A 26,790-nucleotide genomic window follows, 5' to 3' on the forward strand; every position below is an offset into this window, starting at 1 on the left:
AGGTGGGCGCCAGGTGCCAGCTGGGAGCCGCGGGCAGGGCGCGGGGGGCGCGCGGTGTGCCGTGGGAGCCGACGCCGCGTGCCCCGCGCGCACGCGAGAGGGTGAGAGCTTGTATGTCCCGCCCGCGCCGCCGGGCCCCGAGGCCAGGCAGGTGTGGGCGGGCCATCGGGACCCCGCCGAGCCAGGGCCGGGAGAGCCGGCGGGAAACAGGAAGCGGGGGGAGGCGCGCGGCGGCCGGACGGCGGGGAGCCGGGCGTGCTGGCGGACGTGCGGGTGGTTGGCCGGCCGGACGCTCCTCGGCCCGGGCCCGGGCGGCGATGTCGGGAGGCCGGGGCAGCCCGGGCGGCGGCGGGGCCGGGGCCGGGGCCGGGGGCGGGGCCCGGGGCGCCGCGGACCCCGCCCCCCTGCGCCGGCGGAGCCGCCGCCAGAGCGCTGACCCGGGAGTCCGAGACGGCTCCGGCGTGCGGGGTGAGTCCCGGGGACGCGGGGGCCGGGCACCCGCCGGGCGGACCGGGCGCGGGAGGAGGGGGTTCCGGCGGCGACGGGCGGCTGGTCCTGCGGGTGACGCCCAGTGCTGGGATCGGCCGGCGCACCCCGCGCCCGGCGCCCGCGCTGACCCCCGCTCGCCTCTGGCCCGCAGACCCCGAAGACGCGGTCATGCCGGGCGGGGCCGAGGCAGGGGAGGCCGAGGAGGAGGCTGGGGCCGGCTCCGGGTCCGAGGCGGAGGAGGACGCGCTGTGGGAGCGGATCGAGGGCGTCCGGCACCGGCTGACGCGCGCCCTCAACCCGGCCAAGCTCACACCGTATCTGCGCCAATGCCGGGTCATCGACGAGCAGGACGAGGAGGAGGTGCTGAGCACCTACCGCTTCCCGTGCCGCGTCAACCGCACCGGTGAGCCGTGGGGGGCGCGGGGTCGGGCCTGAGCTGGCGGTGCCGGCCTTCCCTGGGGCCTTCTTCGGGACCGTCGGGCCAAGGGCTGCGATCCCCGGGGCTTCGGTCTCCACATCGGTAGAGTGGGATGGTTGGTGTGCCCACCATCCTCCCTCCTCCTGAACCACAGCGTGACCCAGCGTGTCCGCGGTGCCTAGACCGCGTCTGGATTTTTCTCCCATTTCCTGGGCCCCCCTTAGAGCACGGGGCTGGCTGTAGTTGCCGGTGCGGGCTGGGCTTGGGACCTCCCGATCACAGCGGGTGGATTCGGCAGCTTTCCTGTGTCCTTTGATCTCTTCTGTTCTCTCTGCTCCCCCCCCCCGCCCCCCACTTCTGTGCGCTACACACTCCTGGGAGCGTTTTCCTCAAGTGCTCAAGGCCCGTCTCAGCTTTCTGAGGGTGCCTTCTCCCATAAGTTGTGCCTTTGAACAGAGCTGGCAGAGGGATGAGGGTCTAATGGTGGAATTTCAGGCGTTGGTCAACGAGAGAAACATTTTTCTTTGCGTTTGGGGATGGAGGGGGCTTCCCTGTGCCATTGAAAAGGCAGGCTGCGTTTGCTGGCCCTATATCTGTGGGGGCCGCAGGCAGCGGCTTGGGGTGCCATGGAGGGGGTGGGTCCTGGCTTTCCTGGCCGTGGCAGACGGGCTCTCGCCGCTGATGTGTTGAGTCAGGCCCCTGTGTGTGTCACCGGTTCAGAAATCTGGGGAACGTGGGCCCTGGAGTATGGCGGGGTGTGGGGAAGGGGGGAGAAAGCAACTAGGCACGGGGAGAAGCCCTCACCTTGACCCTTGGGCACCGCCCCCGCCCCACTTCCCAGGGCGCCTGATGGACATCTTGCGTTGCCGCGGGAAGAGGGGCTACGAGGCCTTCCTGGAAGCCCTGGAGTTCTACTACCCCGAGCACTTCACGCTGCTCACGGGCCAAGAACCTGCCCAGCGCTGCTCCATGATCCTCGGTGAGTGGGTCCGCAGTGGGTGCCAGCGCCTCGGACACCAGTGCAGAGGTTCCTTACCCCGTCCCTGTCAGGGAGGCACTCCCATTGTCGCTGTTGAACAGATAGGGAAACTGAGGCACAGAGAGAACTGTACCGGTTTGCCCAAGGTCCCCCCAGCAGGCTGAGTGTGGGACTGCGATTCTAAGGCAGTTATAGTCTAAGTTCAGAGCCCACGCACTTAATGCAGCTCTTTCCCCCAAAGATGTGTCAGGCATGTGCCAGTTTGCAGTTTCTTCTGTAAAAAATTCAAACACTCCAGGAGACTTGAAAGTAAATAGGAAAGATCTTTACTTCTTCCTTCAGCTCTGCTCTGCCGGTATCAGTGTGGCGAGTTTCCTTTCTCTTTGCAGTTATACACACAGACATACACGCAGGGAATCATCTTACATGTCTTGCTCTGTGTTTCACTTTTTCTCAGAACAACTGATGTTTGTGTTTCTTCCACATCTGTTACACTTGTTTTAAATGACTGCGTAGTGTTTATTAGTGACGTGCCAGTCATTTAACCCATCCCCTGTTGATGGACATCTAGGTTGTTTCCAGTTTGCACCATTACAAACAATGCTGGGAACATCCTTCTAGGTGCATCTTTGTGCAAATGTGTGTCTCAGGAGGAGAGGTTCTGAGAAGTCAAATTTCTTAGAGAATGTGTATTTTAAAAGTTAAATCAGCATACATCCCTCCAGCAGTGTATGAGTGCCCATTTTGCTGTACCCTCATTCATCCTGGGGATCATTTAAAAACATTTTATGCAGTCAGATATGTGAAGAATAATGTTGTTGTTTTAAGTTTGTATTTTGTTGAGAGATGTTCACAGCTTGCTAGTTAGTCAACCTTGGGCAAATGGCTTGACATTTCTGTGCCTCGGTTTTTCTGGCTTTAAAATGCGTACAATAAATAGTACCTATCTTAAGTGTTGTTGTGAAGATTAAATAAATTAATATATGTATGTAGGCCAAAGTATAAAGTCAATTGTTAGTGGTACTCCTATTATTGTTATTATTATTGCTAGTGAGTTGGGACGTATTTTCCTATGTTTACCAGCCATTTTTGTTTTGGGATTTGCCTATTGATAGTTTTTGCCCACATTTTTATTTGGTTGTTTGCTTATTGATTTGTAGGAGCTTTTTATATGTTGTGGCTCTGAGTCATTTGTTATATTTGGTATATTTTCTCCCACTCTGTTACTTGTCTTTTAACTTTGTTTCTTATATCTGTAATCATTTAGAAATCTCTTATAGCTCTTTGATTTTGTGCCTTGTTTAGGAAGGCTTTCCCTGTCTCCAAATTGTAAAAATTGGTTCCGGTTTTCCTTCTAGTGTTCTTCTGGTTTGGGTTTTTCTGTGCAGTCTGTCATCCCCTTGGATTTTATTTATTGACTTTTCAATTTTATAAAATCCCCTTGGATTTTATTTTATGTCTTTTCTCTCCCCTGCCCCTGGCAGATGAGGAAGGGCCCGAGGGCCTGACCCAATTCCTGATGACAGAGGTGCGGCGGCTGAGGGAGGCTCGCAAGAGCCAGCTGCAGCGGGAGCAGCAGCTGCAGGCCCGGGGCCGGGTGCTGGAGGAAGAGCGGGCAGGGCTGGAGCAGCGGCTTCGGGAGCAACAGCAGGCTCAGGAGCGCTGCCAGCGGCTGCGGGAGGACTGGGAGGCGGGGAGCCTGGAGCTGCTGCGGCTTAAGGACGAGAACTACATGATTGCCATGCGTCTGGCACAGCTCAGTGAGGAGAAGAACTCGGCCGTGCTGCGCAGCCGGGACTTGCAGCTGGCGGTAGGCCCTGGGGAGATGGGGGGTGCTGTGGGAAAGGGGCAGCTTTGCAAAAAATGACGGTCATATGGTCGACAGCCGGTGTCCCAAAGCCACCATCTGTTGCATATTGGACTGTGGGCAAGTCCCTTCCCTGCCCTGTGCCTCAGTTTTCTCATCTGTAACGTGGGAGTGTTGATTTATTACGGGAGCATTTATTTCATTGAATTATGACTGTGGTTTCAACTGGGAGCGATTTTGCCTCCCACCTCCCGCAAAAAAAAAAAAAAAACATTTGGCCATGTCTGGAAACATTTTTGGTTGTCACAACCAGGAGTGTGCTGTTGACATCTAGCAGGTAGAGGCCCAGGATGCTGCTAAACATCTGAATTGCACAGGACGGCCCTCCACAACCCAGAATTGTCCGGCCCAAAATGTCAGCAAGTGCTGAGCCGGAGCAACCTTGGGTTACGAGGATTCCTTGAGTTTAAGTCACAGGATTTAAGACATGTACAGTGCCTGGTACAGAGCTAGTGCTCAAAACCTGGATTATCGTTAGCCGTTGTTATTGATATCATTATTAAGTGCTACTCGATGCCACACAGGTTACGTGCATCCTGTCATGTAATCTCACTAAGGCACCGTGCGCCAGGTTCTCATTTTGAAATAGATGCAGGTTTAGGACTGTAAAGGGATTTGCTCAAGGCTGCAGGTTGGGAAATGGCACAGCCTGGGTTTGAACCAGGTCCACCTGGCTCCAGCGCTGGCCTCCGCCCCATGATGCTGTTCTGTTTGCTCCTGTCCAGGTGAAATCTCACCTAATTCTTTTCCATCAGCGAGTGAGGCCATGCCTCGTACAGGCTGAGAAACTGAGCCTCTCTTTCCTGGTTCCTTACCGGGGCTTCGCATGGGATTTTACTGCTGCAGAGAGTTGTCCCAAGGATCTGACAATGCCCGCGGCACACAGTAGGCTCTCCCCAGTCATACCCAGAGAGGTTCCGCAGGGGGGATTCTGACTGTGGGATTTGAAGCCCCCTGACCCCATGAGCCTCAGCTGTGGCTGGAGCACCCCAGGGGGTGACAGGTGCCCGTGGGTGATGGGTGGCACGTGTGAGGCTGTCAGCGCGGGTGCACTGGGGCGCTGGAGCCTGCGGCTGTGCGTGCTGGGGGTTTGATGTCTGGGGAAATGAGTCCTGACTGGGGGTGTTGAGGCCACAGGTTGACGGGCCCAGGCTGCCAGGCCTACTTTAGCCTCAGCTTCCTCATCCTTGAAGCGCAAGGTCATGGATGCAGATGACATCACAGCAAGACAGCACCTCCTGTGCAGCAGGCATGGTCCTCTGGGCTTGCCGTCCATCAACTCCTTTAATTTCCCAGCAACTCCACTGGAATGGGGGTTGGGGGGGAGCTCTGTTATTATCCCCGTTTATGGATGAGGAAACTGAGGCACAGAGAGGTTGGTTGGAGTGCTTTCCCAAGGTTCGAAGATTGAGCATTTCTGACTTTGCTCTGGGCACTGCTGGGAGTGGGGTGGGGTGGGGTGGGCTGGGGGCCGGTGGGGAGAGCCTGCTCAGAGAGGACAGCACGATGGCCACCGGCCCCCCTGGGTGTTGGGAGGGGCTGTGGCCTGCACGGTTGGTCTCACCTTTGTGACTGGGGTGGGGGATGCCCTGTGTGCGTGTGCAGCTGCCTGGAGTCTCCTGGGGTTGGGTAGGGGGATGTAGAAGAGGTGTCAGAGGTTCTCTGTGTGTCTGCGGTTCAGCTGTAGGTGCGCACAGTATGGCCCTAGGGGTATGGAGATCTGCCAGTAGGCAGATAATAGCTGCTTTTTGCCAGTTTAGCGATGGAGGGTAAGGGATGAAATTCAATTAATAGATAAGCTTTTCTTTAAATGTAGCTACCCTACATTTGCCTTAACTTACTGGAGCTTTTTGGCAACAAATTAACAAAGGCTTTGCCGATGGAAATGAACAGAGCAGCTGATGGTGCTTTTCCCGGCAGCTTGGGTTCCCTCCCCCTGTGGACGGGTGTGTAGTGGCTGTGATTTAATACTGTGTTTTATAAGGTGCAAATGTAATGAGCTGTTATTCCTAAGCAACATAAACTTAAAGGAACGAATGCTATAATTTTGTGCTAAGTGAGTTTGTGCACCAGGATTAAATGCATCCGTATTTCTTGGCGTTCAGCGGAGACTCCCAGGTGCCCCGTCCCCTGAGCTCATCGGGGGAGCCTGCTGGCCGTGGGTTGGGCGGGAGGCCATGGTGTGTGGCTGCGGTTTGCTGGAGAGGGTGTGACCACATTTGCCCTTGTAACTAGCTGTCTTTCTCTGGCAGTTCACAAAGCGTGTTTTGTGAGGGGAAAGGAATGTGAGAGTCATGAATTTCTTTCTGAGTCCTCTGCGGAGGAGGAGTGGGGGTGTTAATTCGTGGAACGGCCTGACCCAGCCTCCAGACCCTTGCGTGTGTGTGTCGTGGGCGGGGGGGGGAGGAGGGGGTTGCCATGCAGGCTCTGGGGGTGTGGGGCTGCAAGTCCTTTCCAAGCGAGGCCAGGGCACTCCTAGGGCACCAGATGTCAGCATGCCTGAGTATAGCCCCAGAGGTCATTGCGCCCTTTTTCCAACAGTGACTTCATTTTGTGGCCTGCCACCTGCTTCTCCTCTTGTCACTGTCTAGCCATCACAGGTCTAGCCACCTGGACCTGCTGGACACCAGACCCCGCATGAATTTGGAAAATCACTCCGGCCAAGTGCATTCATAATCCAGCAAACTGGCCGTGCATATCTGCCGTCTGCCAGGCGGCCACCACCCAGCCGCCCGCCCAGCACCCTTGGCCAGTTTCTGGCTGCCCACACTGAACCGGTGACAGTTGGGGTCCTAGGATTTTATTTAAAGCTGTAAAGATAGCTGCTGTCACACCCTCAGCAGCTCCATAGTTTAAAGGCCTCCGTCCACCTGCTGTCTTGTTTGATTCCTGCAATGACTTTGGGAGGCAGGTGGTGGAGCAGGGGGATTGAATGGGCCTATTTTCCTGATGGGGAAACTGAGGCTCAGAGGAGGTAAGTGACTTGCTCAGGATGACAGAGGGTAAAATGGTACAATTGAAATATGGATCCGGGACTTGGAATTCACGTTGGGGTGAACCAACCTCATAATCTTCCCAAGTGGAGGCTCTGGTAGGAATATCTTTAAGGGAGGGTGAGACGCACATGTGTTCCATGAGTGTATGTTGAGTGGGGAGGCTGGGTGAGAGGGGGACATCCTGGCCCCTGGGCTGGGTGAAACCCTCAGAATCCTCCTCCTCCTTCTTCCCCCCACAAGGAGATGAGATTGAGGCACAGAGAGGGGCTGTGACTTGCCCAAGGCCACACTGAGTCAGAGGCCGAGCTGGGCCCAGCCCCTGGGTCCTCCTCCTTCCCCTCCGTTATGCTGGTCCTGGGCACAGTGTCAGAAGTGTGGGACAGAAGAGCGTGTTATATACGGCCCCTCCACCCACAAGTCCTTGAGGCAGATTCCCCTGGGAGGGTGGCTTGGCCTTGCTGCCTCCCTTCCTTCCTTATTGTATTTGTCCAGCCTGTCCCTTCTTCCTAGACACGTCTGGGGAGGACACCTGCTTGGGCCTCTCTGGGAATCGGGGAGGCACCCAGGAATGTGGGACAGGACCTCTCCTCTCTGGCCTGGCTGGTACTCCCTCCCCGAGCTGACCCCTGTCCTGGGCCCCAGGTGGACCAGCTGAAGCTCAAGGTGAGCCGGCTGGAAGAAGAGTGCACACTGCTGCGCAGGGCCAGGGGGCCGCTCCCTGGGGCCGAGGAGAAGGAGAAAGAGCCTGACAGCGCGGACCTGGTTTCCGAGCTGCGCGCGGAGAACCAGCGGCTGGTGGCATCGCTGCAGGAGCTGCAGGAGGGCCTGCAGCAGGTACGGGGTCGGGGGTGGGGGCGAGTGGGGGCAGTGCCGGGGGGCGGGGGGAGGCCAGACCCTCCTGCTGCTCACTCGTCCCCCTGAGGCCTGGAGAATGAGGATTCTGGATCCGGGGATCTGAGATCTGGATGGAATCCTGGCTGGCCCCTTGTCTTAAGCTCTGAGTGGAGGGCCTTCAGTGCTCAGCTTGCGCTGGGTGTTGAGTCTGGGGTCTGCGGGGGATAGGGGGGTGGGGTCGGGTGGGGCAGGAAGCCTCTAAACTCCCTGAAACTGGGTACCTGATTTTGTGTGTGAGCATTTTTCCGGGGAGAGGGCCTCAGCTTTCCTTGGCTTTGTAGAGGAGTCTGACCCTGGAAAGCTTGAGACCCCTGGGTGGCCCTGGAGCTTGCGCAGGGTCCTGTGGCAGGTCAGTGGCACTGTGGGCCTACCACCTGGCCACTGCTCCTCCTAGGAAGTGGGAGAGGGAGCCGGGGCTCTGGTGTATTTCACAGGGTGCGGCGTGCCGGCTGGGATGTGGGTCTGTGGGCTGGATCTTAAGCCTTCGGTCTACCTCCCTGGGCCAGGCTCAGACCCTGTGAAGACCCATTATCGGGGTGGGGGGAATAGGCCTTGGAAATATTACCCGTCTGCTGTCCTGGGTGGCAGGTAGGGCCCAGAGCAAGAGAGAACAGGCCTGGTTCTTGTTGAAGAATAAGGTCCTGGTCCAACTTGTCTGAGCACGCCCTCATCCACTTACCTCATTTGTACCCCCAGATGCTCCCTGGAGGGTGGGCAGGGCTGTTGGCGCCACACACACTCTACGGAGGGGGAAGCCGAGGTCCAGAGAGGTCAAGGCCCTTGGCCAAGGTGGCAGAGCTAGTAGGGTGGGGATGAGGGCTGAGGGCTGTTTGTCCCCCTTACCCCACACTCAGGGTGGACCCTGAGCCAGGGGCTGAGGCAGCCCTGAACTCTGACCCCACAGGAGGCAAGCCGGCCAGGGGCCCCAGGCTCAGAGCGCATCCTCCTAGACATCCTGGAGCATGACTGGCGGGAGGCGCAGGACAGCAGGCAGGAGCTGTGTCAGAAGCTGCACACCGTGCAGGGGGAGCTGCAGTGGGCCGAGGAGCTGCGGGACAAGGTAGGACATCTCCCCCCTCCCCTCGCACCTGCCTTGCCCCCACCTGCCTTCTTCTTTTTTAACATCTTTATAACTGCTTTACAATGGTGTGTTAGTTTCTGCTTTATAACAAAGTGGATCAGTTATACATACACATATATCCCCATATCTCTTCCCTCTGGCGTCTCCCTCCCCGCCACCCTCCCACCCGCCTTCTTGCTAACCGCCTGGGGAGGGCATCACCAGTTTGCTTCAGCCAGCCTTCCCCCAGCACCCGCTGTGCGCCAAGTCCTGTGCCCAGAACTGTGCACTCATTTGCTCTCAAATATGTATCGAGATCGATGGGTGAGCGGAACAAAGGTCCCTGCTCCCGGGGAGGGCAGGTTCTAGCAGGGGAGACAAACAGGACGCCATACACGTAATCCGCAGTGCATCACCTCATGTCACAGAGGGCGATGAGTGCTGTGGAACGAGTAGAGCGGGGTAAGGGGGCAGATTGCACTTGAAATGGGCAGGCCCAGGTTGGCTGGGACGGGGTTGTTATCCCCATTTTACAGATCAGGCAGCTGAGGCCCAGTGAGGTGATGTCAGTCAGTGGCCCAGGCCACCCAGCTGGGGAGGTGGGCACTCGTTATTGGGGCTCAGGCCTCTCTCCCTGGACCTGCTGGACACCAGCTGGTTAGCTGCCCCTGTCCCCAGCCCTGGGGTCCGGCCTGGGCGTGTCCCACCCCGCTCCGCCTGCCCACAGTACCTGCAGGAGATGGAGGACCTGCGGCTGAAGCACCGTACGCTGCAGAAAGACTGTGACCTGTATAAGCACCGCATGGCCACCGTCCTGGCCCAGCTGGAGGAGATCGAGAAGGAGCGGGACCAGGTGAGCCCGGCCTGCAGTGTGCCCGGCCCTGGTTTTCGTCCAGGGGAAGATGACGAGAGGCAGACGGGACTGGAATTGTAGACAGAGATGAGCAGTACCCTTATCAGTTTAGGAGGGGACAAGTAGGCCAGGAGAAACAGACAGGGGGCCTGAGATGTACCAGCCCACCCCCTCAACACACCTGCCTCACTGGGCTCTTGTGACAGGTATGAAAGTTGGTCCTGGCGGCCTTCGCATCTGAATCCCTTGTTCTCCCTGCCTCAAGGGCAAGGCCTACACAGTGGGAGGTACTTACAGATACTTGCTGGTGAAGAAATCCTCAAAAGTTCTGGCTCCCAGGCCCTGGGTACCATAGCCCTCATCTCCTGAGGCCATAGGGTAGGCTGAGGACCTCGGGCCAGTTCCTCTGGGCCCGCAGCCCTCCTTGCGTGAGGCTCCTCATGCGGGAAGGGCAGGAGGTTTTGTCCTTGGACCATGTTTGAATCCCACTAGAGGAGTTGAAGTGTACACGTGAGAATAGGCCTCAGGATCCCCTGGAGGGCCTGGTGAAAATGCAGATTTGAGGCGTCGTCCCCAGACATTCTGATTCGTGTGGTCTGGGGTGGGCTCAGGGATGTGCGCTTCACCTGCCTGCTCCCAGCCTGTGGGTCTCTGGCCCCAGCTCCCTCTGAGACAATGGGTAGCAGGTCCTGGCCATGGGCCCAGCTCTCAGGGACCCTGGTCTTCACTGTGGGGAAAGGCACTTTGGGTGCACTGGGCTGGATTTGAACCCTGAAGGCTGGGAATAAAGACCCCTGCACCCAGTGGGTCCCACAGAAGAGTTCTAAGTTGTTTTGGGGAAACGGTACGCGCCTGGACTCTGCAACTCTGTCCCTGCTGGCTTGGTGTCCATGTCTGTAAAATGAGCATAGTGAGAATCTCTAAGTCGGAGAGTTAGTGTGAAGATTAAATGAGCTGATACTTAACACAGAGGGCCCGGCACCCAGGAGGTCCTTAAGAAACGTTAGCTGCTGTTCCTGTTGCCACCCCCGCATCTGAGAGGTCAGAGGCCAGGACAGCTGAGCCGATGTGGCTCCTCAGCTGCTGGCCCAACACCCTCCCTGCCCTCTCTCACCAGGCCATCCAGAGCCGAGACCGGATCCAGCTGCAGTACTCACAGAGCCTCATCGAGAAGGACCAGTACCGGAAGCAGGTCCGGGGCCTGGAGGCCGAGCGGGATGAGCTGCTGACTGCGCTCACCAGCCTGGAGGGTGCCAAGGCCCTGCTGGAGGTGCAGCTGCAGCGGGTCCAGGGTGGCCCCTACCTCAAGGTGAGCAGGGTCAGGAACCCAAGCTGGAGCTCTTGGCCAGGGCGGGACCTGGTGGGAGAACTCAGCCGGGGGTGGGGACAGGGGGGACCCACTGGGAGTCCTCAGCTGGGCCTGGGAAGATGCAGGTTCTGGGAGGAAATACGTGGGTCTTGGCTGGAGCCCTCACCTAAGGTCAAGAACATGCCAGTCTTGGAGGGCCCTGTTGGCCAGGGTGGACAAAATGTTGCTCGGGTAGTTGTGGGTTGGTGTATCAGGGAACAAGACAGGAGCGTGGGAGTCTCTGAGTTTCTGGAGTTGCACCTGGGGCACAAAGGATAGTTTGAAGCCTGGCTTAGCATATACTTGGAGAAGCCCGGCTGCCCGAGGGCCTGTGAGCATCTTAGAATGCAAAATGTGGGCCCTAGAAGTCCCTCAGAGACCAGCTAGTCCAGTTCCCTCATTGCACAGGGCCCAGAGAGGGTCAGAGGCTTGCCCGAGATCACACAGCCAGCCAACGGTGGAGCTGAGCCCCCAGATCCCTTATAAACCAGACACTGGCTCTCAGATCTCTCCCTGGAACTCTGCCTTTTTCTATCTTGGGTTTGCTTAAAGATGATCAGTTGAGTTTGAAGCTTGAAGAAATAGAACAAAGGAAGTGTGAATCTGTGATTTCTGACTTTTAAAAATCCTCAGTGGCTTTTAGGTAAAGGCAAAACCCCTTACCGTGCCCTAGAGGCCCTACAGGGTGCCCCTCCGCCCCTGAGCCTGGTTCTCTCGGTCTCAGCCTTTTAATTCCTGGAATGTGTCACAGTGCTGCCTCAGGGCCTTTGCACATACTGTTCCATCTGCCTAGACCATCCGCCCCAACTTTCACACCTCCTTATCCTTGAGTTCTCAGTTCCAACCACACTTTCTCTGGAAAGCGCTCTTATGCCCCCGGCTGGGTGGGGCCTTTGAGTGCCTTCCCCACCCTGGCTACCTTCCTGCCTGGCCCTCCTGGCCGCTGAGCCTTACTTCCTTCATCTATCTGCTTGTTTATAGCTTATCTCCTCCACTAGGGTGTGAGCTCCACAAGGGCAGAGATCCAGCCCTCCTTCCCCACCACATCCCTGTTCCCAGCAGGTGTTGAGAAAATGGCAGGGGCTGGCCCTGGCCCAGGGCTGCTGACCTCTCCCCACCCCCTTCCTCTCCCAGGCCTGCGCCTCTTCCCATTCCCTGTGCTCCAACCTCAGCAGCACCTGGAGCCTGAGCGAGTTCCCCTGCCCGCTGGGAGGCCCTGAAACAGCGGGGGAGGCGGCTGTCACAGGGGGATCTGAGCCCCACACCTCGGTAAGACACCTGCCCTAGCCCGGACATGGCGGGTATGGATGGCCGTCGTAGAATTACTGACACGTAGAGTACTCTCCAGTTTGCTGACAGTTCGGTTTCACACGAGAGGAAATCGAGGCCCATGAAGGCCAAGTGCCTTGTTTAAGCGCACGCAGAGCCAGCTCAGTGCTGGGCCTGGGCCTGGGCGACGGGAGAGCTGGGGAGCCACTCACATGCCCATAACCTTGCAGAGCCTACCCCTCGGCTCTGGGCCCTAGTTCCCATCTGTGAAATGGGCACAAACTAGGTACGATGAGTTGTGGGCAGGTCCCGTGGGGGTGATCAGGCCCTGCTGTGGCTTTGCAGGAGGAGGCCACGGACAGCGAGAAGGAAATCAACCGGCTCTCCATCCTGCCCTTCCCCCCCAGCGCCGGCTCCATCCTCCGCCGGCAGCGGGAGGAGGATCCCGCACCCCCTAAGAGGTAAACAGCTTCCTCCCAGGATCCCTGATGCCAGAGTCAGGTCCAGGCTGTCACCTCCCTTTACTGCCCTTAAATGGCTGGAGCTCTGGAAACCCAGGTTGCAGGAGTCATAGGCATGAATGAGGTCAGGGGTTAAGACAAGGTCAAAGGGCAGAGTGGGCTCAGTCCCTGATGAGCACCTTGACATGAAAGTCACTGGGGGTCAAGCCTCAAAGATCCTTAATCCAGGGGGAAGCCTGGGTGGTTCAGGGCTAGGAGACATGGAGGAAGTTCCCAGGGGTCAGGGACCTCAAGCAAGAAAGTCAGGCCCCAGATTCAAGCAGCAGCAGAAAATGGGGGCCAGAAAAACTGAGCCGTGTCACTGATGGCAAGACGAAGGGCAGGAGACGCCTCCTGGCATGTGTCGCCCGTCATGGGCTTGGTCCGATGGATGAACTTGCCATGATAGGTGTGTGATGGGGAGATCATGGTCTAGTGTTGGAGGGAGGCAGAGCCCAGAGTCACGAATGACGAAGGTAGAAAGTGAGGCTGAGATGAGGTGTGAGAAGTCAGGGCAGCCTTCCGGGAGGGGGTGGCATTAAAGGACAGGCTAGGGCATTCTAGGTGGAAGAGCCGGGCAGAGGTCAGGATGTTAGCTTCTCCAGTGTGTTTAGGGGACTGGGTGGCACGAGTGCACTGTGCCTGAGATCCCTCCCGGGGTCTAGCCTGCACGTGCTTGGGGGTTGCGGGACATTTGGGAGGCACTGGAGCGCCGTGCTCAGTGCAGGCCCCTCTCGCCCTCTCTCTGCGCAGGTCCTTTAGCAGCATGTCGGACATCACAGGTAAAGGCCTGGGGACTCCGTGGGGAGGGCTCATCTGGGGGCCCACCTGAGGGCTATGCTGCCTGCTCTGCCCTTGGCCTGCGTCCCCCTCCCTGAGGCTTTGCTGTCCTCTGGCCGGGCAGGGAGGCTCTGCTTGGGAGGCCCTGGGGGAGTTGCTTCCCACCTCTCACCCCGAGCCCACCCTGGTCCTCTCTCCTGGTCCCGGCTGTGCTCTATGGGGCCCCTCAATTCCAGCCTGTCCTCCACCCTCTTCTGGGAAACTGAAGGGTCACCCTGGTCAGCCCGGGCCCAGCCCTGAGCCCCGTGAGTCCAACGTGTTCCAAGGGCCTCAAACCTGCCAAATCCCCAGGCCTCTGGGCTATGGGCCATCCCAGGGCTTGAGGGGCTCAACCCCGGGCCCTACCCCATGGCTCAGTCTGGCACCCCTAAACCTCACTCCTCCTCTCCAGGGAGTGTGACGCTTAAGCCCTGGTCCCCTGGCCTCTCCTCGTCCTCGTCCTCCGACAGCGTGTGGCCTTTGGGAAAGCCGGAGGGCCTTCTGGCCAGAGGCTGTGGCCTGGATCTCCTCAACAGGTACTGCAGCTGCCTGGGGTGGGGGGGGGGGTGGAGCTGGGGGCTAGTTCGGGTTCCCAGAGAGGGGCGAGCAGGGGCGAAGCCTTCGCCTCACGGCTGTCACACCATTAAGGTCTTTAGACAGAGTCACATGTCGGATTCATATGCCGTCACCACCGCTCATCGTCTGGGAGACTTGGGCTGGTCCTTTCACCTCCCTGGGCCTCAGCTTGCTCACTGGCTAGAGGGCCACAGTGATGTCTTCCACAGGTGGCGTTCGGAGGTTTAGGACTCGTGGCAGCAGAGCCCCCCACTTTGCCAGGCGCGTGGTGGTTAGATGGTAGCTGTTACTCGTGCTGCTTGCCTGTCCTCGCGGCTTGGGGTTCCCAGCAGGACTGAGCCTCCCGGCACAGTTCACGCTGAGGGTGGGGTGGGGCCCCTGCAGCTGGGCTGGCCCCAGGCCCACAGCTGAAGTCATGCATCGCCTCGGCCCAGAGCGTGCTGCAGGCCGTGTGCTCTGTCCGTCTCGGTGGATGCGTGGTCTCCCTGCTCAAGACTGTCCGTGATCTCAGGAGGGCAGGAGATGGAGGAGGCCGGTCTGAGAATGTGGCCTTTGAACTCAGGAGCAGCCATGGGGGTGCCGCTGGGTGACGTGGAAGAAGAGAGAACAGAATCTGTTCAGGGATGGACCTGGAGTTTGGTGGTGACTGGAGCGTGAGGGTGGGGGAGGGGAAAGGCGAAAGGCTAGGGCAGACTTTGTGAGTCAGGATGGGGAAGTGTGGATTTTGGCTTCTGCACCCTGGGAGACCTGGTGGTGGCTGGGGGAGCTTAGCTATTACTAAATGCAGGGCCGGCTGCTGGCTGCCTTACAGCATTCCCTCTGTCCTGGGAGGCAGGCGTTATTATGATTACCCCTGTTTTGTAGAAGAGGAAACCGAGGCTCAGAGAGGTTAACTGACTTGCCTGAGGTCACACAGCTGGGACGTGCCAGGGCCAAGGTGCAGAGTGACCTGATCAGATTTGGGTTTTGGAGGGGGCATAGGAAGCGCTGGTGTCAGAGCTGGAATGCGGGGGATACTGATCCCAGAGTGCAGGTCACAGCAGAGCCAGGGGCCTCCTGCCTCCTGGAAGCAGCTTGGCCAGGCCCCTGCCCCCACTCTCACCCTCCGGCACAGGGCCCAGTGCGACATTGTTTCTCACTGTGCAGGACGTGCTTCTGGGGGAAGGGGCGGAGGCGCCTCCCTTCCTGCCTGCCTTGGCCCTTCCTCCCTTCCTCCGCTCAGGCCTGCAGCAGGGGTCCTGGCTGCTGTCCAGGGGGCGCTGGGATGCAGCAGAGGGAGCTGGAGGTTCTGGCCCAGCCCCCACCTGGGCCCCATGATCACGTGGGGCCACCTCTGCCGCCCATGAAGTTCCTGGGGAGGAGGGAGATGGGGGAAGAACGAAGACTGAGGTGGACCGGGAGAGAAAGGGGTGGAGCGATGGGAGGTCAGGGACTTCAGCGCCCTAAGGGACTGGTGAGTGCTGTTTGCGTGTGTCCTGGGCTGGAGGCAGGGTTACAGCTCAGAGCACAGGGGGAAGAACAGACTTGGGAGCCAGCTGAAGTCCAGGCTCTGTCACTCGCTACTGTGGGGCCTTGGGCAAGTCATTTAATTTCTCAGTGCCTCAGTTTCCTGCTCTGTAAAATGGGTTCACAATAGTGCCTGTCCCCTGGGGTCATTGTTGGGGGTTCCGGTGCTCCTCCTACTAGAGCGCTTAGTACAGTGCCTGGCTCGCGGTGACGGGAAGCTAGCTCTCAGCTATTATTATTGGTGCTGTTGTGGCTTAACCCTCAGGGTAGCCCTGCAAGCCCCATTATACAGATGAGGAAAATGAGGCTCAGAGTCAGGAATGTGTCCCATGGCCACTTGGTGGTGGAGCTGGGGCTTCTGTTGTCCCTTCCTCCCGTCGAAGCTGCTTTAACCTCGCACCCGTGTTGAGTGCCCACTGTGCTCTGGGCATTTCAGCCCTCTGCTCTCACCTGCCCCTCTTGGCTCCCAGGGCAGGATGGGAGACATGGATGGACAGGCAGAAAAAGTGAAAGTGAGGTGCTGAATGGGGAGGGCACTGGGAGAGTATTGGGGTGCTGTCTCCCGGGCAGGGCCACCCCTGTCCGCGCTTGTCACGTAGACATTGGGTCTCCAGCACTGGCCGACCCTGCACAGGGAGGGTTTGGATAGGTCATCACCTGACTCCACCACTCACCACGTGTGTAACCTTTGTCAAGTTATAACTTCCCCAGGGCCTCAGTTTCCCTCTTCTCTAATGTGGGGGGAATAACAGGCGGCTCCCGAGGGTTGTCGGGAGGATTCAGAGGCAATCTGTGTGACATGCTTAAGTGTCAACTTCAAAGGTCCCTGGCCTGCCTAGGGATCTTCCCACAGTGCCCTGGGGTAGGGCAACACTCATCCAGGCCACTTAGCCCATCACTGCTCAGGGCTGGCAGAGTGAAGGACTTGGCCCCATTCCCCTGTGACCCAACTCCTGACCTGACACTGGGGAAGTGTCCTGGGACCCCATCCTTTCCACCCCCCACAGGCAGGGTTGGGGTCAATCAGAGTGTGCTGCCTGAGACCCAGGAGTCCTGAGAGGCTGGAGCAGGCAGCCCCTGCCCCCTGCGCATTCTTTTCTCTTCCGAACCCACTTGTCTGCTGAGGCCTGGGGCTGAGGGACCTGGCCTGGACCCTGCCCCCAATGAACCGCCAGGTAGTAGCCTGGGGCTGTGGAGGCTCAGAGAAGTCACTTGGTCCCTTGGGGAGGTGGGCAAGGGCATCCTGAAGGAGGAGATGCCTGAGCTGGGTCTCAGTGCCTGAGCTGGGTCTCAGAGCAGCAGGAATTGGCAAGAAAAGCCTGAAAACCTGGGGTGGCTGAGAAATTGCCCTGATCCTGGAATTACAGGGACGGGAGGGGGCGTGCTTAGGCAGGGGTGGGTGGCGAGCAGGTCGGTCCTGGAGGGCCTGGATGCGGGCTGCCCGCTGGGCCCTCGACTGGGGAAGCTGTGATGGTCAGTTGTCTGTGGGTTTGAAATGGGTGGGGAAATGGGGCCACAGAGAGGTGACTAGTCCTGAATCGCACCTGATGACAGTGAATATCTATTATTGAGCACTTAGATTCACTGGGCACTGTTCCAACAACGTCCCTTTTTTTTTTTTTAAAGTAATTTTATTTTATTGATTGATTGATTGATTGGCTGCGTTGGGTCTTTGTTGCCGTGCACGGGCTTTCTCTAGTTGTGACGAGTGGGGGCTACTCTTTGTTGCGGTGTGCGGGCTTCTCATTGTGGTGGCTTCTCTTGTTGCGGAACACGGGCTCTAGGCACACGGTCTCAGTAGTTGTGGTTCACGGTCTCAGTCGTTGTGGCTCACGGGCTCTAGAGCACAGGCTCAGTAGTTGTGGTGCGCGGGCTTAGTTGTTCCGCGGCATGTGGGATCTTCCCAGACCAAGGATCGAACCTGTGTCCCCTGCACTGGCGGGCGGATTCTTAACCACTGCGCCACCGGGGAAGTCCCATGTCCCATGTTTTAACTCATTGAGTTGTACAATGAGGTAGGTAGATGCAGGTGGGACTGCTGAGAACGAGGCAAGCAACCTGGCCGCCTGGCCCCAGAGTTCCTGCTGGTGCCCTCCATGCCACTTTTCTCAAGCTCTTCTGACCACAGCCCTCCACGTGAGAAACCCAGTACATGTCCCTGAAGCAAAAGGGTTACAGGAAGATAGTTGGATTTACTTGAAGGGAGGCAGGCTTATGTTTTCTATTCCATTCCATTAAAAAACAGTGCTGGTCATGACCCAGTGAATTTCACAACCCATTTAGTTGGAAGGCCCTGCAGCCCTCTGATTTCCACCTCTACCTGCATTATCTCTATATGGGACCCTCACACCCACAGTGGGAGACGGGTGCCGTCATCGTTCTTGCTTTAGGGATGCGGGGACAGAATCAAGTGGCCAGCTCACTTGTCCAAAGCTAGGCCACAGCGAATGCTGGGGTTGGAGCTGGACTGTGTGGCTTCAGCCATCGGGCCATTGCGCAGCATAGCCAGGCCTGGCCTCGGGCCTCCTGTCTCTGCCGAGGCCTTTCTGTGCCACACTGATGTGGCCAGGACAGTCCCGGGGCTGAAGGAGCCTGTAAAGGCAGCCCTGATGCCTCTAGCACCGTGTCTAGCCCCAGCCCCTGGGGCCTGGCTCTCTGTTTGGACTGAGGGGGCAGGAGCCAAGTCGGACTCCCCAGGGCCAGGGTTCCCCCCCTGCATGGGTGCTGATTGGGTTAAGGTCTTTGCAGCCTTGCCCACCCCGGGCTGGCAGCAGGGGGCAGTGTGGCCCTGTGGCTGCAGCTGCCAGGGTGGGTGGGGAGGCGAGTGAACGCCTGGGTTCTTCCTGGGCCCCCTCTCCAGCTGGGGCACACCCATGGACCCTGGTCTCTCTTCTTCCCCAGAACTGTGGGGGCCCATGGGGAGACTTGTGGTCAGTTGTCACTTAGTCTGGCCACAGGGCCTCACCACTTCTCATCCGGGGACACGCAGAGCGCTGCCATGATGGGGGTTTGGTGACTCACTGCCCATGAGAGGAAGGCCAGGCGCCTTCATTCCGAGCCCTCCATAGGCTGGCTCCAGCTTGCCTTTTCTGGGAGTTAATTAGGGCAAGGAGCTTAGCACGGTGTCTGGCACATGGGAAGCACCCAGGGTTTCCTGCTACTATTATTGTTGTTGTTATTAAGTTCTTCCACACTGTATCCTGTATCCTGTCCTCCACACCTTTGCCCATGCCAGCTCTTCAGCCTGGAGCCGTGTGCTCTCTGTTGGGTCCCGAAGTGCTTCTAGTTTTCACCATGATGTATGTAGCCCAGCTGCTGCTTCCTCTGGGAAGCCCCTCCCCTGTGCGCTGCCACGGCCAGCAGTAACCATCTCTGATCTGTTGTGATCTAAAGGTGACCTCCCGCCCTAGACTATGAGCATAACAAGCTTATATTAGTCATCTGCTATGTGCCAGACACTGTGTTTGGTGGTAGGGATCTGAACATGACAGCAGGCTTATTCTCAGGGCGTTCTTTCTGAGCGAGGCAACAAATGGGAAAATACAAAAACGCGGGGCTTCAGCAGGAAGCTCCGCCTCACCATGTGCAGGGGTTGGGGAGGGAGAGGTCGCTTTTGACCTGAGCTTTGAAGGATGAGCAGAATTTGCCAGGCAGAGAAGAAGGGGGTGGGCATTCCCTGCAGGTGCAGTGGCCCGAGGTGGGAGTCATGGCATCCTTGGGGAATCACTATGGTTCTCCAAGAATGTTGAACTGAATCAAAATACTGAACGCTAATTCCCATCTCCTTTCTCTCTTCTCAGGTCTCTGGCCATCCGACTGTCTGGCTGGAGCCCCCCGGGGGGGCCTGAGCCCCAGGACAAGGGCCTAGATGGCCTGTCGTTCCTCGGGGACAGCTGGTCTGGGGCTGTCGTTCGGAGGGTGCTCTCGGGGCCAGGATCGGCCAGGGTGGAACCAAGAGAGGTGAGGCCCCGCCCCTCTGAGCTGGGGGCGGGGTCAGTGCTTTAGTTGGGGATGGATACCCTCTGATTGGTGGATCTAGGTCACTGGGCGGAGTTTCTACGGATTGGCCGAAGCTGAGGCGGGCTCAGTGACTAGCGGCTGGTTGCCCCGCCTCAGCCAGCATCAAGTGAAATCTGATTGGGCAGGGACTGGGAGGTGGGGCAGATTGACTGAACCTGGACACATCCCCACCCTTACACGTGGGAAAGACCAGACTGAGACAGGCTGGGTGAGGAGGGCAGTTGCCAAGAGCAGTGTCTGACTGGGCACCACCCTGTGAGGTGGGGGCAGCTGAATTTTGAGACATGGTCACCCCCACACCCGATGTCCTCCAGCCCCAGGGCTGTCTCCGGAAGCCCTGGGAAACTCAGTTCCCTCCCTGCCTGGGTTTTCTCCCAGCCAAGGGCAGAGGCTGCTGGCTTGGAGCGGGCAGTCCTGGAAGGCGAGGCCCAGCAGAGAACCTTGCCCTGGAACCAGACATCCACACTCCCTCTGATGGACTTCAAGGGTAAATCTGGCCTGGGGGGAGGGACCTAGAAGGTCAGAACTGAGGGCCCAAGAGAAGGCTCATCTGGTCCATAGTGTGGGTGGGACAGCCAAGGCCTGAGAGGGGGGTGCTCCGCCTCCTGACCCCTGGCAGTTCCCTTCCCTCCCACAACCCTGCCTTCTTGCCGGTTGTCCTTGTGCCCTTCCTCTGTCTTGTCCTCAGTAAACAGCTTACAGTGAAAGGAGCACTGGATAGGAATCCAGAGACCTGGGTTTGGGTCCTGGTTCTGTCCCGAGTGGGCTTGGTGGCTTTGGGCCAGTCCCCCACCCTCTCTGGGCCTTGGACTCTCACTTTAAGAAGGGGAAGGTGGGGACTTCCCTGGTGGGCCAGTGGCTGGGACTTCTCGCTCCCAATGCAGCGGGCCTGGGTTCGATTGCTGCTCGGGGAGCTGGATCCGCGTGCCACAACTAAAGATCCTGCATGCCACAACTAAAGATCCTGCATGCTGCAACTAAGACCTGGCGCAGCCGAATAAATGAATAAATATTAAAAAAAAAAAAAAAAAAAAAGAAGGGGAAGGTGCGGTCCTGGCCGCTCAGGCCTCGAGAGGGCCACATTTGTGGCCTTTCTGAGGCTGATGCCTGACTTTCCCCTCTCCTTATCCTCCTTGCTGCCCCCTGCCTGTCCATGCCCAGCCTGCCAGTCCTTCCATGAGGCCCTAGACGCCTGGGTGAAGAGGCCGGGGGCTGAGCCCTTCTACATTCGAGCCAACCTCACCCTGCCTGAGCGGACCGACCCCCATGCCCTGTGCGTGAAAGCCCAGGAGATCCTGCGGCTGGTGGACCCGGCGTACAAGCGGCGGCAGGAGTGGTTCTGCACGCGGGTTGACCCCCTCACGCTGCGGGACCTGGACCGGGGCACTGTGCCCAATTATCAGAGGTGACACTTCCAGCAGCCCTGGGAGCTGGGACTGGGATGGGGGACTCTTTCTCCCTCCTTCAGTCCCTCGCCATCCTCTGGGACAGGAATGGGGGGCTGGAGGAGAGAAGGTGAGGGGCTCCCCTTCTCCCTACAAACGCGTGACACGACCCCCTTACACAGAGCCCAGCAGCTCCTAGAAGTTCAGGAGAAATGCCTGCCCTCCAGCCGACACCGGGGGCCCCGCAGTAATGTAAGCAGGGCTGGGGGGGCAGGGCGAGGGCCTGGGGAAGGGGTACTGAGGGGGGCCCCAAAAGGGAGCGGACAGGCTCCATTATCCGGGAGCTGGGGGAGGAGACCCCCCCCATGCTTGGTGGCTCGTCTTCCTGGTGAGCTTCCTGGTTGCCTCTCCACCCAGACTGGTTGATCCTCTCCGATGTGTCCAGCAAAGAGAACAACAGGGCTCCCGTCTGGGTAGTTGAGAAGGGGAGGTGAGGAAGTGTGCCCGCTGCCCAGGAGCATGTGTGGCACGTGGTGAGCACTTAACGGAACAACAGTCACACCCCTTCTCTAATCCCTGGACCAGGGCTGGGCTGGGTGATGGCCCCCACTGTGCGCCTGGGCTGAGTGAGGCTCAGAGAGGTTAAAGCGGTCTCAAGAGCCCACGGTGCTAGAGAGAAGGTGGAGAGCCTGGGCTCTGGAGCCAGGCCACCCAGATTTGCATCCCTGCTCTGCTCCTTCTCAGCCTGTGACCTTGGACACCCACGGGACCCTCCCTTGAGGCTCTGTTTCCTCATCTGTAAAATGGGGGGATTATGCTGCCTGCCTCTTGGGTTCGTGCACGTGGGATCTAGTTAGTGTCTGTCACGTTGTAGGCTTTCAACACCTGTCAGCTATTGGTATAATTAGTGCTGTCCATATTGGTTTCTGTAATCTATCTACCCAATGTCACATTGCTAATTCATTGGAAGAGACCCCAGAGTTTGTCTCTTATGTCTTATTCTGGACCTCGGTTTTTCAGTCTCTAAAGTGGGGGCAGACCTAAGGCTCCTCTAGCTCTAACTGGGTCTGACAGTCTTGCTTCCCTTGGTCCCTAGTGATGGTTGCCCTTCCCTGCCTCGGGGGCTGTGCTGGGCCGGGTGGGGGCAGGGGAAAGCCTGGTGGGGAGGGGGCTCTTGTGCTGACCCATGAGCCTGGACAGTAGTGGCAGCGGGGCCCTCTCTCCCTGAGAGTGGGATGGAGCTGAGCTCTCAGGTGCCCCTCTTTCCCTACCCGTTCCCCAGCTGAAGAAGCGAGCCCTGGACCAGCTGCGGCTGGTGAAGCCCAAGCATGTGGGGAGTCCTGCTGGGGACTCCCCGGAGCAGCTGCTGCTGGAGCCCTGCTCAGGTGCGTGCGCAGGTGTGAAGATGCAGCCCGTGCTGCTCACGGGGCCCAGGAGTGTGCACATCTGGGTGTCCTCGGCCTTGGTGGGCCCTTTGGCCTGGAAGGGCCTGGGTTCCGGTGGGGGGCAGGGCCCATGCCAGGGGCCTGGTGGGAGATGGGCCACCAGGGTTGAGGGAGCTGTCTATGTCCAGGTGTGACTGTGGGTCTGGGTGAGTTTAGGGCACGCACGAGCACGGGCCTCTCCTTATCCTGCAAAGCATGCGTAGCTGTGTTTCTTGCCTGTGTGTGGTGGCAGGTGCCGTGACGACCCCAGAGGGAGTTTCTGGAGGCAGGAGGGTGAGGCCTTGGGCCAGAGAAGGGAAGAGGGGCTGGGGGAGCCCAGATGAGGGAATAGCAATTCTGAGGGGCAAGGAGGAGAGGGTAGTTAGGGAAGACTTCCTGGAAGGGAGGTTGTTTGAACTGGGGCCTTCACTGATGAAGAGGAGTTTGTGCCGGGCAGAAGGCACAGCTCGTGTGAAGGCTCAGAGGCATGGCTGCATGTCCTGTGTTTGGAGGACACTGAGTACAGCAAGTGCATAACTCTGTCATGTGTGTGGCAGTGAGGAGGAGAGAGGGGAGAGGGGAGGGGGGAGGGGGAAGGGGTCCCCGGGGGAGGGGGAGGGGGAGGGGTCCCCGCCTACCTGGGGACCTGGGAAAGCATGACCTGGGCTCTGAAAGGAGAGTTAACTGGGCCACCCCAGGGCATGCAAAGGCCCTGTGACTAGAGCTGCTGAGCTGTGAGGCAGGAATGGAGTCTGTTGTGAGGGGCACTTGGCTCGCGGCTTCTCCAGGCCCCGGCAGGTCTGGCTCACCCACGAGGAGGATGTGGTTTTCTTCCTGAGAGCTGTGGGGAGTCACTGGTACGTTGAAAGCAGGGGAGTTACAGGATCTGACCTCAGTTTTAAAGCGTCCCTGCAGCTGCTGAGAGGATAATGGCCTGTAGGGGACAAGGGTGAGGCAGGGGATGGGGCGGAGTCTCCTGCGAGGGTCCCAGGTCCCAGCGAGGGAGGGGGCAGCTCTGCTGTGTGTAGGAGGAGCAGCCGGGCTTAGGAAGGGAAAGAAGTTAGGGGCCTTGAGAGTATCAAGGGGCCTGGCTGCCCTAGGAAAGAGGAGCTGGGGCCCTGCCTGCACCCCCATCTCTTCACACTGCCTTCCCTGCCCAGAGCCAGAGCGGAGCCTCAAGCCCTATAGCCTGGTACGGCCCCTGCTGGTTTCTGCCCTGCGGCCCGTGGTGCTCTTGCCTGAATGCCTGGCGCCCAGGCTCATCCGCAACCTCCTAGACCTGCCCAGTTCCCGGCTGGACTTTCAAGTGTGCCCAGCAGGTGAGCCTGCACGCCCGGAGAGGGGAGGGCTGGGTGGCACCCTGGGGCAGCCAGGCCCACTGGCCCTTCGTTCCTACCTTTCCCTGCCTGTAGAAAGCCTCTCTGGGGAGGAACAGTGCACATCGTCAGCGCCCGGAGCCCCCAAGGCCCGACCTGCCACCCCTGGGCTGGGCAGCAGGATCCGTGCCATCCAGGAGTCTGTCGGGAAGGTAGGTGCTTGGGGTGGGGTGGGGAATGCCCTCTGGGCCCAAGAGCAGAGTCTGAGTGCAGAGTGACCCTGGGCAAGTCCCTTTCCTTCCGTGGGCCTGTTTCCTCACCTGTGAGATGGGTGGCCTGGGGCAGTCGACCTCATGTGGGTCACCCTGGAGAATTTGGCTGGTACATTTCACCTGTTTGTCTTTGCCTTCAAACTTGCCTCTTCCCTGGGAGCTGGGGCTGCCGGGGTCAGCTCCATCCTACAGATAGGGAGGCTGAGGTCCAGTGGGGGGAAGTGACTTATTTCCCTGGGTCTTGGCCCTTCCCCTCCAGTTCTTTCCTTGTTGCCAAGGTCCCCCTGGATGCAGAAGCAGGACCCTGTAGGGGGCTGTGTTATGGGGCCCAGTCAGGGGGCAGGGAGCTTAGGGTCTCTGGCCTGAGAGTAAAATGTAGCCTTGACCCCCGGAGAAGAAGCACTGCCTGTTGGAGCTGGGTGCTCGGGGCGTGCGGGAGCTGGTCCAGAACGAGATCTACCCCATCGTCATCCACGTGGAGGTGACTGACAAGAATGTCCGGGAAGTCAGGTGAGATGGGCCGGGAGGATGGGAAGGACCCCAGCGCTTCCCCCTCTTTGGGTGCCTGTGTCTCTGTCTCTGTCCTTCTCTCTCCATCTCTTCCTCTTCTCCATCTCTTTGCTTGCCTTCTGTCTCTCTCTCTGTCTCCCGCTGTCCATCCTCTCCCCCTGACTCTCCTGTCTTACTCTGTCCCTCTCTCTCTGTCTCACTGTCTATCTTTATCCCCCACTCTGACCACCGCCCACCTTCCTCTCTCTCGGCAGGGGTCTGCTGGGCCGGCCGGGCTGGCGGGACTCAGAGCTGCTGCGGCAATGCCGAGGCTCGGAGCAGGTGCTCTGGGGGCTGCCCTGCTCCTGGGTGCAGGTGGCGGCCCACGAGTGGGGCCACTCAGAGGAGCTGGCCAAGGTGGTGCGTGGCCGCATCCTGCAGGAGCAGGCCCGCCTCGTGTGGGTGGAGCATGGCAGCGGCAGAGGCGGCTGCGGCAGCAGCAGCGAGGCCTGAGGAGTCCCCTCCGACGCCTGTGCGTTCCTCACGCACTTCAGAAACGGCCCCCGGCGGGGACCCTGGTGTGTGCAGTGGAGCTGGGTCCTCCCCATCCTGAGCCTTCCTAGACCCTGAGACACTCGGCGTGGGGCCCTTGGCTCTGGGCTCCGGGCTCTCTCACCTGGAGGAGCCCCCGGGGCAGAGCTCCCTCCCATCCCTGTACTTGCTGCTCTGGGCCTTCCCGTGGCCCCGTGTCTCCACGGACCCATCTCACAGGTCTCATGCACACGTCTGTGTCCTCTCCCTCGTCGCTCACCTTGGAGCATCTGCGTTCTCACCCCTGTGCACTGGTTTGCACACCCAAGTTCCCATGGGGCCGGCTCGCGTCTGCCCCTCCCCCTGGCACACGAGGTCTCCGGGCTCCACAGCCTCTTCTGCTCACAGGAGCCCTGAGCCCGTCATGCGTGGTGCCCACCCGTCCAGCTCACATCTCTTGCGTATACCTCCACGGGGGCGTTGTGGCTTCCCGGGTCCACTGTCACCTGTGCCCCTCGTGTCTTCCTGTCACACGTGTGTCTGTGGTTCTCCCCTGTGTAAATATCATGCCCCCACCCCCGTGACCCTTGGGCACTGACCCGCGTGTGTTCCCGGTGAGCACGCCCAGGACCATGTTCTCACGGCGCCTGTACCCGGCCCTGCCTCCTGGAGGGACGGCCGGGGAGGGGGCCGGCTGCCCCGTTATCAGAATGTACAGCTCGTAGATTTTTAACGGGCCTTTTTCACTTAGAAGCTGCACATCATGGAGCATTAAACAGTTTGTCATAGAAGCTGGTGGCGTTTTGCTTGCTTGCATCCCTGGCCCGGGGCCCCCTTTCCATCCCCCGCACTTGTTGCCACCACGAGCTCAGGTTGATACCACCTTTCAGGTTCCCGCTCTCCCGTGGGGAGGGTCAGATTTCGCTCCTGACTCATCCCGGAGCTGCCTGCCATCTGTGCTGGCATCACCTTACCTGCCCCGGAGTGACTGAAGGAGGGCCCCACAGATGGGCCACCCCTGCGCTCAGCTCTGCTCGTGTCTGATCATCTAAGGAGTGTCCCCTGGAGTGGGGATGCCAAGCCAGCAGGGTGTGGTCTTAGGCTAAGGGGCCCAGCTGCTGACTAAGGGCAAACCCTCAGTGTATTACCAGGTCCCTGAAACTGCTTCACTGGACAGGATGATCACCTCCAATGGGAGAAATCTAGGTGGCCTCACTGCAGGAGGTGCTGCTTGTGCTTGTGTTGTGGGATTCCTTTCTTCAGGAAGCACCTATTGGACTTCCATGCCTATATGTTCTTGGTCCTCCTGTGACTGTCCTCAGTCGCAGTGATGAATTTGGGCAGGCTCCTAGGAGGTTTTGGGGGAGTGGGTGTACTAGTTGGAGGGAACCTCAAGAGCAAAGGCTCAGAGGCAGAAAATGGGTTGAGATTGGCCACCTGGGGAGTGGTGGGAAATGAGGCTGAGAAGTCCAAGTCCAGGGGTCGGGGGCTGCTTAAATTGGAGGCCAGGCTCAGACACCAATTCTGCAAAGCCTGCCTGATTCTCCCAGCCCTTGGGAATCCTCCTGGGCCATGCCATGCTCTGCTTTGTGGCAGGGTGGTGGGTCTCTGTGGGTGGCTCTGGGCTCCCTGGCCATGGAGACTGGGTCACGCTCATTTGAGTAAACAGACCTCTCTACTTCCTTGCTGTGTGCCTGGTCTAGTGCTTGGTCTATGGACATATGAGTCTGGGTGAAGATGCAGGAGCCCAGCAGCTGGTCCCATCTTAGGTGCCCTTTC

The 26,790-nt window shown here is 59.0% G+C and overlaps 1 protein-coding gene across 3 annotated transcripts; it reads left to right on the top strand.

The window, feature by feature from the left end:
• CARD10 (caspase recruitment domain family member 10) lies at nt 1-25,802 on the top strand. 3 transcript variants are annotated; one of them, XM_033866101.2, is made up of 21 exons: nt 1-101; nt 641-892; nt 1,749-1,886; nt 3,371-3,696; nt 7,392-7,583; nt 8,548-8,703; nt 9,431-9,556; nt 10,674-10,865; nt 12,039-12,173; nt 12,519-12,634; nt 13,427-13,455; nt 13,905-14,028; nt 19,375-19,534; nt 19,973-20,081; nt 20,756-20,999; nt 21,162-21,231; nt 22,262-22,364; nt 23,564-23,722; nt 23,816-23,931; nt 24,386-24,501; nt 24,756-25,802. In XM_033866101.2, the coding sequence occupies exons 2-21, from the start codon at nt 658-660 to the stop codon at nt 24,991-24,993; spliced, it is 3,084 nt and encodes a 1,027-aa protein (XP_033721992.1). In that variant the 5' UTR covers nt 1-101; nt 641-657; the 3' UTR covers nt 24,994-25,802. The 3 variants fall into 3 exon arrangements, with proteins under 3 accessions (XP_033721992.1, XP_033721990.2, XP_033721991.2); XM_033866099.2 differs by lacking the exon at nt 1-101 and adding an exon at nt 133-468; XM_033866100.2 differs by lacking the exon at nt 1-101 and adding an exon at nt 134-468 and having other exon boundaries at nt 24,389-24,501.
• The last annotated feature ends 988 nt before the right edge of the window (nt 25,803-26,790 follow it).

This window comes from Tursiops truncatus, chromosome 11 (assembly GCF_011762595.2).
Source record: "Tursiops truncatus isolate mTurTru1 chromosome 11, mTurTru1.mat.Y, whole genome shotgun sequence".
Taxonomy (NCBI): Eukaryota; Metazoa; Chordata; class Mammalia; order Artiodactyla; family Delphinidae; genus Tursiops; species Tursiops truncatus.

What these genes read in the sequence shown, in the direction of transcription:
- CARD10 (XM_033866099.2), top strand. Translation starts at nt 318, where the DNA reads ATGTCGGGAGGCCGGGGCAGCCCGGGCGGCGGCGGGGCCGGGGCCGGG. An exon ending in GATCTGAGCCCCACACCTCG is followed by an intron (nt 12,174 to 12,518) that starts GTAAGACACCTG and finishes GTGGCTTTGCAG; the next exon opens with GAGGAGGCCACGGACAGCGA. An exon ending in CAGCATGTCGGACATCACAG is followed by an intron (nt 13,456 to 13,904) that starts GTAAAGGCCTGG and finishes CCTCCTCTCCAG; the next exon opens with GGAGTGTGACGCTTAAGCCC.